The 13,376-nt window shown below is 37.8% G+C and overlaps 1 protein-coding gene and 1 long non-coding RNA gene across 2 annotated transcripts; both read right to left on the bottom strand.

Moving 5' to 3' along the window:
- Positions 1 to 2,638: 2,638 nt before the first annotated feature.
- LOC139147624 (uncharacterized) lies at positions 2,639 to 6,418 on the bottom strand. Its single transcript, XR_011555767.1, has 4 exons — positions 6,311 to 6,418; positions 5,315 to 5,411; positions 3,227 to 3,329; positions 2,639 to 2,831 (listed from the first exon to the last, which is right to left on the bottom strand). It is a non-coding gene; the product is annotated as an uncharacterized lncRNA (long non-coding RNA).
- Positions 6,419 to 6,466: 48 nt separating this feature from the next.
- Positions 6,467 to 13,160, bottom strand: LOC139149522 (tyrosine kinase receptor Cad96Ca-like). The gene is made up of 5 exons (XM_070721325.1): positions 13,077 to 13,160; positions 12,346 to 12,586; positions 9,330 to 9,443; positions 8,684 to 8,865; positions 6,467 to 6,652 (listed from the first exon to the last, which is right to left on the bottom strand). The coding sequence occupies exons 1-5, from the start codon at positions 13,158 to 13,160 to the stop codon at positions 6,467 to 6,469; spliced, it is 807 nt and encodes a 268-aa protein (XP_070577426.1).
- Between the last annotated feature and the right edge of the window lie 216 nt (positions 13,161 to 13,376).

Genomic DNA, 13,376 nt, shown 5'->3' with positions numbered 1-13,376 from the left:
TGTTTGTATTGGCTACCAAGCAGGAATTCATAGTAAAATACCTCTGTTGCAGACGTAAAGAAAATGTTTAATCTATCTCGTTGTTTCGGTTAATAAACACTGTTATGGAAGACTTTGACGAATTAAATGGAATATTTCAGCTGTGAGCGTATCTAACCTAAACATTACAGGGTTTTCTGTTACTGGTTACATGAATGAAATTATCCACAGGTACGCTAGGCTACGCAATGTATAACTATAGTCGATGTAGGTTTTTTCAAATTTGTAAATGATTCGATATCTATATAAAATGTTTTTTCATGTAAACTTCACACAGGAGTGAACTATTGCGAGGTCCCAAATAACATTTATCTTTATCCTGTCATGCGTGGCACAACACGCAGTATCAACTTGAACACTCTTGGGACACAGCTTCCTTCTTTAGTGTTACACCACGTCCCAGTTCGCTACCAAGTAAATGCACGCATTACGACTGATACTATGTAATCCAAACACTATTTTGTGAGTGACATTTATATTGTCAATCAATTCAGACGTTGACCAAAGTCATCCCTGAAAAATCTTATACTCCTTCAATACCTTCTGTTGTTCCAGTAAAGTGCTGTAGTTTATGATCTTGCTGTTATTAAAGGTTACAAATTTCTTGCTCACAACAAAAACGAATGCACCGTGGCCGGTTTACAGGATTAAGCGAATCGAAAACCATAAAGTCTAGATAAAAAGTCCCTGTAAACCGGTTTAGAATCCAATAGAAACAAATCTTGGATTAAAATCTGTAATTAAATAAAGACTTTATGAACAGCCTATTAAATATTTTATTTTTCTCAAAACTAAATTCAAGACTCGACAATATACGTTGTTTAGTCCAGTGAACGTATCCCTTGGAGAATACATTAACAAAGTTGGCAGGTAGACAGCATTGATGCAAAGTCTGTCAACCAGTACAACGTAGGATTGTGGGATTCTGAAACCTTGATTTAGAATATGCTCGTACAGATGCTTGCAGTTTGCTTGTTGAGTTTGCTGGCACTTCTTTGAGAGATGCATTAACCGTATAAATATGAAAAAATTGAGTGCAATCATATCATCGGACAAAAATATTTTTTCTGAGATGAAACTCTGTGTAGACCAACCAGAGAATATATCTGTGCAGTTGTAGTTCTCTTTATGCCACCGTATAAAGTTGTTAGAATATTAAGGATTGTGCGTTATCTCAATCTCGTCGTCACCTTTTAGTGATAGTGTAACGTTATTTGGCATTCCCGAAAAAAGTTGAATTTTAGTAAATAGGCAACAATAATTGTTAGACTAATGTAATACCTCTTTCGATATACTCCCGCACTGAACTATAGCAGTTTGCACTGCTCCTTGAAATCACTGAGACGAGCAGTCCTTAAGATAAAATGCGAGTATTGCTGCTGTTAGTGATAGCTAAACCCGTGACAAAACAAATCCTGCCGGATTTAGGGGAGGTTGTGTCGGGTGTAATGTATTCTAACAACTGACCAATTTAATAAAAAAAGATCAAGCTGTTTTAACGCGCATCTGCCGTATTTCGGTACAAACAGACGCACTAACAATACTTCTTTGTGTGTTGAAAGGGCCGCCGAGATTAAGATACAGCAACATAAAAAAGAAACAATAACTTACTTGAAACAGTTGCTCTTTTGAAATATATGAAACCTGTCCTTTATTCCTTCTGGCATCGTAATTAAGTCTTTGAAACACAAACAGCCATACAAAGAGTGTAAAAAGAAATACTAATATTATATATTTTTTCTAAGGGCATGTACTAGATAAAATAGAACTGTGTGAAAAAATTATGAAAATATATAGGTTATGTAAACTGCATATGTTTTCTCCGTTACGGCTTTGATTTTTCATTTGTCTCTTCTAACTCTCAAAACTCCATAACACAATCTTACTGAAAATTTACACAGATTAGAAGGTAATCTCCTATGGTAAATACAGCATTTCAACCTCGAATGATGGAAATCGAGAATGTGTGTTTCAACACGCTTTTATACCAAATTAAAAATACCAAAGGAACGAGTATAAAGTAAACACGAGATTAATAAAACTATTGACGCTCTTTGTCGTGATTTTTTTTTGCGAATTTCGGCGCATAAAGGAGATATTGGAATTTGTGCTCTTAAATGGATGTGACATCTAACTAAGAATCGATATTTTTCTTAAAGCGTAGTTTGACAATTATCCCGGAGAAATATTTCAGTTTTCTATTGCTCCTTGTATGTGCAGTTTTCGGGACTTGTTTTGCTTTATAATGTTGAAGAAGGAGAGAACGAAGGAGAGACCAGAATGACATTGCACAGAAAAGGGAGAGGACAACACTGACAAGTTAACTTTAAAGTGCTTTATTCCAAAATACTTTCAATGAGTTTTACTATCTTCAAAAAATTTGCGTGGTTTCGGATCGTTTTTTAATTATTCAATACTAACGCTTTTTGTAACTATTGAACAAAGCAAATCATGTTTAAAATTTGAATACTTATAAAACGATAGTTTATGTCATATATAATGAACTATTAGGAACAGTACGAATTTAAAGGAATATTTAAAAGAAAAAAGTTACAGATACTTAGAAATGCAAGTTCTACATGATCTAAAAGTCGTGCAATTATTTCATCCGTAGCTGAATTTGATAATTGATACGTTGTTTAGTATCCTTGTTGTATGCGTGATATAGCATATTTAGACATCTTCTTGTGCTGCTAGTTCTGTACGCTCTAGATTTTTTCGTCCGGAGGACACTTCTCCCGGGGAATGTTTACATACTGATTTACATCGAATTCGTCGAAGTCCAAATGTTTCTGAAATGAAAAAAGATCATGTTAATGGTTTTTTTTCTAAATTGAAGAAAGTATTATTAGTGCTTGTGTTGCATAGTCATAATCGACTGTATATGATACAACTTATTCAGATGTGTTGAAATTTAAAGGGTAATGCAAAGCATAGATCCGTAAATTGGACGTGTTTTGAATGACGGCATTGTAACAACTGTAAAACTAGGGTTTTGTAGCGTCCACCTTATATAGATTATGGGACATATCGAGTTGTTCATTGGGTAATACTAGAAATAAAGAGAGATGATCGTTTTATTCTCAAAAGATGTAATATACGAAAAAAAAATAATACCTTTACATAATACTTGCGATTAAAAATATTTTATTACGTTTGTCATGGTAATCTAAAAGTTAATCTCTACCTTGGTTGTGTTATTAGCTAGCTTCCCGACTTCTACACAGATATCAGAAAACGTTGGTCTTGCCTCGGGTCGCTGTTTCCAACAGTTCTGCATGATGAGATAACTATACAAAACATCGACACTATATAAACATGTCTTCTTCGCTTAGCCTTTCTTTTTGTATATATTTAACAAAATAACATGTTTTACATTTATAAAATGAGAAAGTAGCCGAAAGAAATTGCTGAACAAGAAAGAACAGTTTTTCATGGAATGGCACCACACTTGCTTGTCTTTCTAGTTTTGTTCAATGCTTTCACAACCGGACGAAACTTGAACTACCTCTCCCTCTTTTACGTTCGGAATCATCATGTGTAACTACATTCATGGGAAAAACTTTTACACATTAGGCGATATCTAAGTTTACAGCATCTCGTGCTAGTGCTTCCATGAACTCTACAGCGTGAGGAGGGGTCGCAATCAGAAAATTGCAACAACTGATCTCGGCTATTGACCCACTCTTTTTGATAGCGGGGATATGGTCGAGCGGTTTTGACCGTCACTTCTTTGCTAGATGACTGGGAGCAGAACGTTTTCTGTAGTTTCTAACCTGGGTTGAAAGCTCCACAGAACATAAATGTCCCTGGGTATGCCTGATGCCCAGTAAAGCGATGAATGGATTACTTTGCCAGGTTCTTGTGCCATGTGCGAGTGCGAGTAGGTGAAGGCGAGTGATTTCATGACGGGTCTGAGTCAATTTTACCTGTGGTGCTTTTGCTAGGTCAATGGGTACTGTACGTTGTGAGTTTTACTGTATTTAAAGCAAAGGACGGTGTCCTTTTGATGATTGTAGGACTACAAAATGATGATCAGATAATGCTTGCACTAACAAATAATGAACATGAGTACCCATGTAAGTAATAAGGCGGCCTTTTGTGTAAATTGTTTACAGGTACATTTTCGAACATTAGATAGGGTTTAATTTGAAAATATCATTCAGCGAATAATTATTAATTCGCATAATGGAGTGATGGGATTTTCTCGATCGTTTAGGGACTGAAGGGAAATTACAGTGGCAGGGGGTGGAAGTTTTTTTTTTTTGACGCTGAACGAAAAATAGTGACCTTCAAAAGCATTTGCGAGAAAAACAGTGACCTGCCTTAATTTTCAGGCACAAAAAAGTTTAACCCTAGCCCTGCAAGTCACAGTCAGTAATTAATTAATTGATATATGCTTTCTCATTTGAGGTTTGAATCAAAGAATACTTTTTAACCTTTAAAAATATTCACTTGGGGGAAATTCCAATATCCTTTGGCTAGTTTTGTATTTGGAAAAACATATTCTTAGTTTCCTCATAGACTACAATGTTTAGTGAATTAACATTTCGGTGAAATTACAAAAAAAAAAATTCTTGCACACATATACACTTGTAACCAAACTATTCTTATCAAGTATATTTATGGCAATTACCTAATGTCTGTAATTGCATAGATTTTGCCAGTTTTTTTTTGGAAAAAATATGTATCGTTTTCTCATGGGCCTTCATGTAAAATGTACCAACATTTTTTGGTGAAATTTCAAAGTCAAATTTCTTGTACCAATAAGTACTTGTAACCACTCTTTATTACCAAAGAGATTTACATCATTTATCAAACATCTATAAATGCAAATATATTGTTAGTTTTATATCCGAAAAAAATGTCCATAGTTTTCTCATACTCTACCATTGATAGTTATCAATAATTTTGATGAAGTCCAAAAGTCACATTTCTTGTACACACATGTACTTTTTTACTTCACACTTCATTATATACATATACATAAATTATTAAACATATATAAATGTACAGATATTGCTTGTTTTGTAGGAGAAAATTGTTAATAGTTTGCCCAATTGATTCGAATGTATGGACCCCATCTTGCTTTCTTATAGTTGCCATAGTTGTGCATAAAATGACAACCCTCCAAAAAGGCATGCGTGAAATTTCATTACTTTTAAGAATTGCTTGCAAGAAAAAGATTGCCGCAAAAATACCGGTCCTAACCACCTGTAATTTCTGTCCTGTCCCTTAAATAAAATAAGAATATCATTTTTCAGTAACAACTCACAATTCAATACTGCAGTGCTCTGGCTTCGGGAGCCTATACCTTTCTCTTAACTTACGAATGATTTGTGTGCCTTTCATGTTTGCGTATGGAGTAGAACCTATGAAAATAAAAAAAATGATATTCCCTATTAGATGCAATTAGATGCACTACAATAACACTTTATCGTTCATGCAACCAGTGTGACAACGAAGGACACTAGATTCACAAAGGGCACTATATTTTTCAATACAATTCATTTAATTAATCTAAAGCGTAGTGATAACCATCTCATTAATACGATCGCCGGAAATAACTCAATTCCCCAGCCTTGTAACATTCCCTATTTCCCATATGAATAACAATGAACTTGGATAAGAACTTTGATGAGAGCTACAAGTGAACATTTGTTTCAGCTATTTGGTAACGCCGTCAATCACAGCTAACTGGGTCCAGATTGACTGGCTTCAAGTAACCTTGGCATCATTTCAAACTGATGCTAGATTCTGCTTTATAAAACTTGTAAGCCGATTTTTTCCAAACGTTCTACTATCAGTGAAGTCAAACATTATGAAAACAGGTTTTTCGTATGTTTTACAATGATTTACACAATAATAACTCGAGCTCAGACAATTTTTAAAATGTGCGCTCCTTGACCTTCATGAAAAAGGAATGGATATCAGCGTTTATATAAGGCGACACTGAAATAATTAAAATTGATGCAAGGGATATGGTTTTAAAGTATTGAACACGAATCATCTTACAATGTATTCATCTTTCAATGACTATTGTCACGAAAATTACACAGATTTAACGACAGACAGGACTATTTAACATTTTAACACCGACCGGTCTCGAGAGAAATAAATCTATGTCTGATTTAGTGGAGTCTTTGACGGCTGTATTAGCCTTCGATCATCAAAGGTTGCTGCTGACGTCTCATGTCTAACGCATGCTGTTCTTTTGCAAATACTTGAAACATATCAAATTCTGCTTAATGATAATGGACAACCCACTTACCTAATGTAATTATCTCCCATAAAAGAACGCCATAAGACCAAACATCACTCTTTGTTGAGTATGTTGAATATATCAATGATTCTATCGCCATCCATCTTATGGGTAAACGGCTCTAAACCCAATGAAACAAATGTTACAGTTATCATAACAGAGTTATCATAACAATGTAATATGTGAAAGAATCATATATATCGCATAAATAACATCTCTCAGCGGTACCTGTACTGGGTGTTGGTACTCTGAAACAGTACTGACATCTTGAGCAAAGCCAAAGTCATTTATTTTGCAACACATGTTGGCTCCAAGAAGAACATTTCTGGCTGCAAGGTCACCATGAATGTACTGTAAGCGAATGGATAAAAAATAACTATAACATTACACATGGAATAGTTTGTAAAGTATTGTCATTACTTTATGTGTATGGCGCATGACACGTCGAGTGGAAATCTTTACAAAGTCTGCTTTACAATGAAAAATTAAATGCATATCACCTAAGTGGTAAACAGACTACCACTTTTAGGATTTGCGTGAGAAAACCCCTCTCTAAGCCTCTATACCACAAGTAGACCCCCAACACCATTTCAGTATTTTCCAGGGGCTTAACGTCTACCCTATATAACCAATAGGGGTTGGGGCTTTAGTTATACTATTTACCACAAACTGAAAAGTAGTACGAGCCAAGGGCACTTCCCTCACTCCTGAGCACAAATGCGAAAGGGTAGGTACACCAATACGAGAAATGAGAACACATCAGCAGGAACAATCTGTCGATAGGAGAACCGTTAAGCATGCTAAGAAGAAGCAATGTTCCACCATCAGCCTACAAGGAGACTAGGAGGAGCTATACCATCAGACACATATGATACAAAAACTTCCAGCAAAGAGAGGTGGCCTCCCCCTTCAATCATGCCCCTCCCATTTTCTTCTGGAAGCTTGAGCAGGAAACAAGAGGTGAGGTTCTCGACGATTTTCTACAGGCTTGGCCTTACCTGTCCCTATTCTAAAACGAATACAAGCTCTTGCTGGGTTTTGAAGATGAGGAAGCATTTCTACACTTTCGTCCATCTACAAGATTTCCCTTGGTAGCTTTTCAAACCTGTGCCCCACTTGGCGGTTGGACATCTTGGGATTGAGCTAGATAACATTGATATCGGGCTCTCCGATGCTACACCAAAACCAGCAGTACGGACATATTCCTGGCCCCCAGCAAGATGTCAGCAATGTTGTCATCCACGCATGCAGGGGTGTCAGCCGATCCAAAGGGATACCTCCCGAGACCCCTTACACCTTGTGGTAAAGGAGACAAACAAAACGCCAATGACCAGGAGTCAAGAAGTCTATCTTCCACCTACCAGAGGTACCCACCAAGAGGCAGGTATCAGCTCTTTGCCTGCGGGAGATCGCCGACATCCTTTATATGATGGGCCCGCCTCGATGCAGAAACAAGAGAGAGACACCAGAAAGAACTAGTAAACCTCCGAAGGTGCGCTGCCATGCCGGAAGATATCAAGGAGGCATGAGAGACTGGCAGGGGCATGGTAGAAGGGGCACTGTGTAGCCCGGCCAAAAAGTTTGGATACATCGCCAGCAAGCAGATGCGGGTGTGAGGCTTCACCAAGAAGCAAACAGGATGGGAGCTGCGAGGCGTTCGTGTCCTCCTGCAGCTCCTTCTTCAACCAAAGAGGCAAGACATTGCAATGGTGCAATGCTATTGGACGACTAAAGGCCTGGCCAGGGTCCTGGAGGCTACATATGAGGACTTCCAGCAAGAAGGCCCACAGAAAAGGGAATGTCCTCACGCTAATCCAAGATCCGTTACTCTGTATGCTTCTCACCTAATATGTTTGACGAAGACCTCATAAAAGGTACATTATAATACCCCTCAAAGGAAAAATCCCTAAAGTTATCACTAACATTTTTTATCAACAGCTGACTGTTAGATTTATGAAGAAATGAGTGTTGCTGACAAGTTGAAGAAAGTTACACTATGACATATTTATCAAAATCATACTGAAAAACTGCCTTGACAAGACGTCAACAGGGATAAATACGCTTTTGTTCCCACAGGAAGTGAAAATACGTTATCAAAACTGAAATAGTTTTCAAACAAATAAGTTTATATATTAAGATACTATACGGGAGCAAAGTTTTATCTTAATTTTTGTGATTATCAAATTATACTGAAATGTTTTTACATAAACATGAAACATATACACGCTTTCCTCTAGTGCTTGATAGGTGTCCGCAACTGAGTTTACATCCCGATTAAAATGTGACTATTAAATGTAACATTCTTCCAAAAGATTACAATTGCAAAGAGGAAGATACAAAATGTTGACATCGAAGTAGACAAAGAGCTACGATGGACTTTACCTTTTTAGAAGCAACAAAACTCATTCCTTTAGCAATTTGCCATGCAAAGTTTATAAGGTTAAAGATGGTGAGATCTTTACTGTTTGGATGCACATTTTCATAGATTTCACTTGATCGGTTCAACAACAGATAATCTTGCACGTTGCCGAATGGTGCCAATTCGAGAACAAGACACTTTGGATCTGTGTATTAAAATCATGCCCTGACATTAATTTAACTAACGTGTCTTAATGTGTTGGTATTTGTGTACGAATAGGTGTGTGTATGTGTATACTCACGTCAGAAGATTTAGGTATGTGTGCACGCTTTGATACTATTGCGCGCGTGCTTTGGTCTGTGTATATGAAATATCAGTGCTAATCATTGTGAGTATTACTCAAAATCTGAATCAAAATCTGCAATAATATAACATATTTTACATAACTTTGAAAAAAAATTGACGATCATAAACAAATATGCTGATAGGTGACTTCTAATATAAATGTCTAAAGAGAATTAAATTCATATCATACTATATACTGTAACATTGTATTTTTAATTGAAAGGACGTCCGATACTTTAATGTAATTTCTCCCTTTTGAGTTTAGTCAATGGTGTCGTAACAATAATTCGCAACATTATTTTGAGCAAATAGCGAATAACACACCTCCGTAGGTACAGCATCCTACCACTTTGACTATGTTTGGATGATGTGACTGTAAAGATATCGTTATTTTAATCTCTCGAAGAAAGTCTTCTTCGTTTTCTTTTGACGGCTTTTCTGAATAAAAAATAGGATGGGGAAAAATAAAAATTTAGATTTGTAATTTCATTCACTTATCCAAAGGATAGGAATTGTTATACTACTTCACTAATGTATACAATTTTGAAGCAAAATGACACTAAACAATGTCGAACGATCGAGTGTAATCTTCATGTGGCTTAAAAAGTAGATAACACGATGGTTTTTCAATCGGGCTCTAACCCACAACGCACGGTACCCAATCACCTAGCAGCAGAGGCCGCAAACAGAACCGCCCGGCTAAATCCCCAATGTCAAAAAGATTGGTTCAATTACCGAGCTAAGGATGTTGCAATTCTGATTGTGCTCTCGCCACTCGATCGCCGTAGAATTCGTGAAGCACACACGCTAGTACACACACTTTCATACATCTCACACAAACTTTATCTAAGCGAAGTTAAATAATAACACATGATTGCGAGGGCAATATCACAATTTGTTGCCTGCCCAAGGGATGGTGCTCATGACCGGAATATTGATGATGCCCGAGCCGAAGGCGAGGTCATCATTAATATTCCGGTCATGAGCACCATCCCTTGGGCAGGCAACAAATTGTGATATTGCCCTCGCTATCATGTGTTATTTTATTACACCGAAGATTCACACAAAATAACGACACTCACACAACAAAAGAGAATTCAAATCACTAATTAATTTAATGGTTAATAAATATTCGATCAAACATCCGACAACTAAAAGTGAGTGAACTTTTAAATATTTTCAACTCACTTAGGAACGCATTTCTCTCTTAGGCCAAATTTGAACAGCAGAAAACAGTTTGAACATTCAACATTGGGGAAATTCATTAATTTCAATCAAAATATGATTTATGTAGAAATTCAATATGGGTTTATTCAAATTATTTAATTGAATCTTTGGTTTCCGAAAATATTTTAAATGTCCAAATGGAAAACTACTAAAAGGAGAACTCGTTCCAGCATTTACTGTTGCTGTCCAAGGAAAATGTGAAAATTTCCGCCAGTGATCATGGCACCTGCAAAAAGAGACGCTGCAGCAGATTTTGGAACATCAATGTTTATGTTTGGTTGGGACTGTTGACCAGACACAGGTTGAGAAGTGACGGATGATAACGGCATGTGGTTGTGTTGAAGATGGCTAGCAGATGCAGTAGGGACGGATGAACTCTGAGTGCAGTTTTCGCTGATGGAAACTTGGCCGGTCGTGTCAATTGCAGATGATAACGTTTCCGCCATTTGCTTCTTTTGCTGGATCGATGTATCCCTGACATACGAACTGATGCTGCCTTCGTTTCGATGACGGCTAACGCTCATGATGTGCCTATTGTTGAAGCCTGCTTCACTCAGAAGTGTGATTGATGTCGCCCGGATGCTATGGTTGATATACCGTTGACTCAATTCTGCTGCAGTAGATATGCTTGCCATCATCGTTGCAATGTTGACAAGGTGTTCTTGCCTATGGGTTTATTGTCGAACCATACAGCATCCTCGGTGTTGTAGTTATCACGAGGTCTTTGGAATAAGGCATCACAACGACGATTCATCTTTGAACGGTACAGTTTGAAGGTAAGAACGGGACACTGAGGTGAATTATTGGCATACATCACTCCGCCCGACACACCATCGTCGTCGCACTGGTGATTTTTTGTTACTTCGCTACCAACTTGGATTCCATACTATTGCCGCAATCGTCCGTCTTTATCTCGAAGTTTTCTGCACGGAGATCACGTTGTCCCTCCCTACCACGACGACAAAAATACAACATTATGTTGAACCATACCTTGTGCAGCAGTACTCTTGCGTCCGAGTTTGAGCTACTGAAGTACGTGGCTATCTTAGCAAGATCACCAGGCAGTATAGCTGGTTTATGAACAACGTTTCCCTGCCCTGGCTCTTGAGTTGCTTACATACAGCACTAAACATCTTTCGGCTGTTGGAAAAATCTTCGCCATCAACTATATCAAAGTTTCGGCGCATTGGCGGCTGATGAAAAAAATTCTGAATGCCGTATCTCAGAGATTGTAGGGACTTTTTGGTATAGAGTTCGCCCTTCTGAGTCCGTACTTCCGCATAAAACGTACACAGAGCTGTGTCGAGGGTTGCCGCTGTGAACGTCTCGATCTCCCTGGGACTGTAACCATACTTCGAACTCAGGTAATTTTGGAAAACCGATACTGCACCGTTTGTCGCAACTCTAGTGTGCTAATTGTCCATCTGAAGCAAAATGTCATCCAGCTGAGCTGGTGTCAATTCAGCGTGTCGCTTTGAAGCCATAGTTGCCGGTACGAACAGCTGGGAGCGAACGACAATTTGTTATGCGCAGAAAGCATGCGCAGTACGCAAATGCGGTAGCGGGCTATTTCAGCGCACGCGACGTACCCAGCGGGCTATATCAACGCACGCGACAGGGCTATATCACCAAAACCATGTTTTATCACTTTTTCTCCTATGTCACGTGAGTGAGAATCAGCCAATCACAGCATCTTGATGATACCTGAGGTGTAATAACAATGAATACATCGCTTTTACTGGGCGGAAGACAGCCTCGAGGACAATTCTGTCCACCAGCAGAACTATCAACCCAGGTTAGAGAATACGATGGTTTTCAATCGGGCTCGAACCCACAACGCGCGGTACCCAATCACCTAGCAGCAGAGGCCGCAAACAGAACCGCCCGGCTAAATTCCCAATGTCAAAAAGATTGGTTCAGTAACGAGCTAAGGATGTGGTGTATCCCATTTATATAGTCAGAACCGAGACATGTCGAGTTACTGTAAAATACGAAATTGTGCGACACTTAACTTGTGAATGATCATTACGAAAAACGCTTTACAACGTTTAACGTTGTTGAAATCTTAACATTGTTATCATCGTGTGATGGAAGAAAATATTTGCGAACACACCTTTCAGACATTTAACTGCCACTTCAGTATACTTTGAATTGTCATCGGTGTTCTGTATGGTAGCCTTATGCACAATGCCAAATTCTCCTTTACCAAGCTTGCCATCATCATAGAATTTAAGGCGATTGTAATCAATTTCAAAGTGCTCAAATGATAAATTTCCTTTCGTCTCGAGGAAAGGTTCAATTGTATTCAGATCAAGCGAATGGATTACATCAAGCTTAATGTTTTCCGAGCTAACCTAAACGGAGAAATAAGCAAAAATGTTTCATAAATAAGTTAACGACATGAAAAAAGCTGAAGGAAATTATTTATTTATAGCAAACCCAACTAAAATATTATCAAGCATTTTATCGAATCAAACTTTGCTCAATACAATGTGTTTTGAAGACGGTGGATTCGAACCCGCGTAGTCGATATTTGAACTAGCAAATTTAAGTTGCGAATGATAAACCTACACACTTGAAATGTGCCCTAGTTTATAGACACACATTTATGCTGGGTTTGTGAAATAAGACACCACTTTGACTTTGAGGTTGTTTCACAAAAAAATATCGTCATACCTTTACAGTGTTCAATACCTAGCAGTAGTAGGCACTTTGTGTGACTGAAAACCGTATCACTATCGTAGAGACCGGAAAACGGATAGCGGCAGTGTCATTAAAATTGCACCATCATAGTGACCGGGTATTGTCTGTGCCTGTTCAACTGAAATGACCTATGTAATTTACCTTCCCCTTGCCCATTTGCTTATCGAATTGACGTGATCGTTTTTCTTCCGAGGTAGTACCTGAATCCATCATTTGGCCATACATGCTATCCTAGTATGAATGAACTACACAATGTGAAGAATAAATGTGCAATTTTCGTGGGTTTTTTGCATACCGTGATTCTACAATTATCAATTTATTAAGAAAACCAGATGTGAAACTGAATGTGCTTACGTGTTTTACAACAGGTTCGTTAATAGTAGTACGCTTCACAAAACAATCAGATATCTGTTAAATCATTATATGAAGCAGGTTTTTATC

The sequence above is a fragment of the Ptychodera flava genome, chromosome 2 (genome assembly GCF_041260155.1).
Source record: "Ptychodera flava strain L36383 chromosome 2, AS_Pfla_20210202, whole genome shotgun sequence".
Lineage (NCBI taxonomy): Eukaryota > Metazoa > Hemichordata > Enteropneusta > Ptychoderidae > Ptychodera > Ptychodera flava.
This window is presented reverse-complemented; position numbering and strand designations above follow the sequence as displayed.

Excerpts from the sequence above, each read along its gene's own strand:
- LOC139149522 (XM_070721325.1), bottom strand. The coding sequence starts at position 13,160 with ATGTATGGCCAAATGATGGATTCAGGTACTACCTCGGAAGAAAAACGA. Across the intron at positions 12,587-13,076 it reads AGCAAATGGGCAAGGGGAAG|GTTAGCTCGGAAAACATTAA; the intron begins GTAAATTACATA and ends TTCTCCGTTTAG. Across the intron at positions 9,444-12,345 it reads GGCAGTTAAATGTCTGAAAG|AAAAGCCGTCAAAAGAAAAC; the intron begins GTGTGTTCGCAA and ends TTTTTTATTCAG.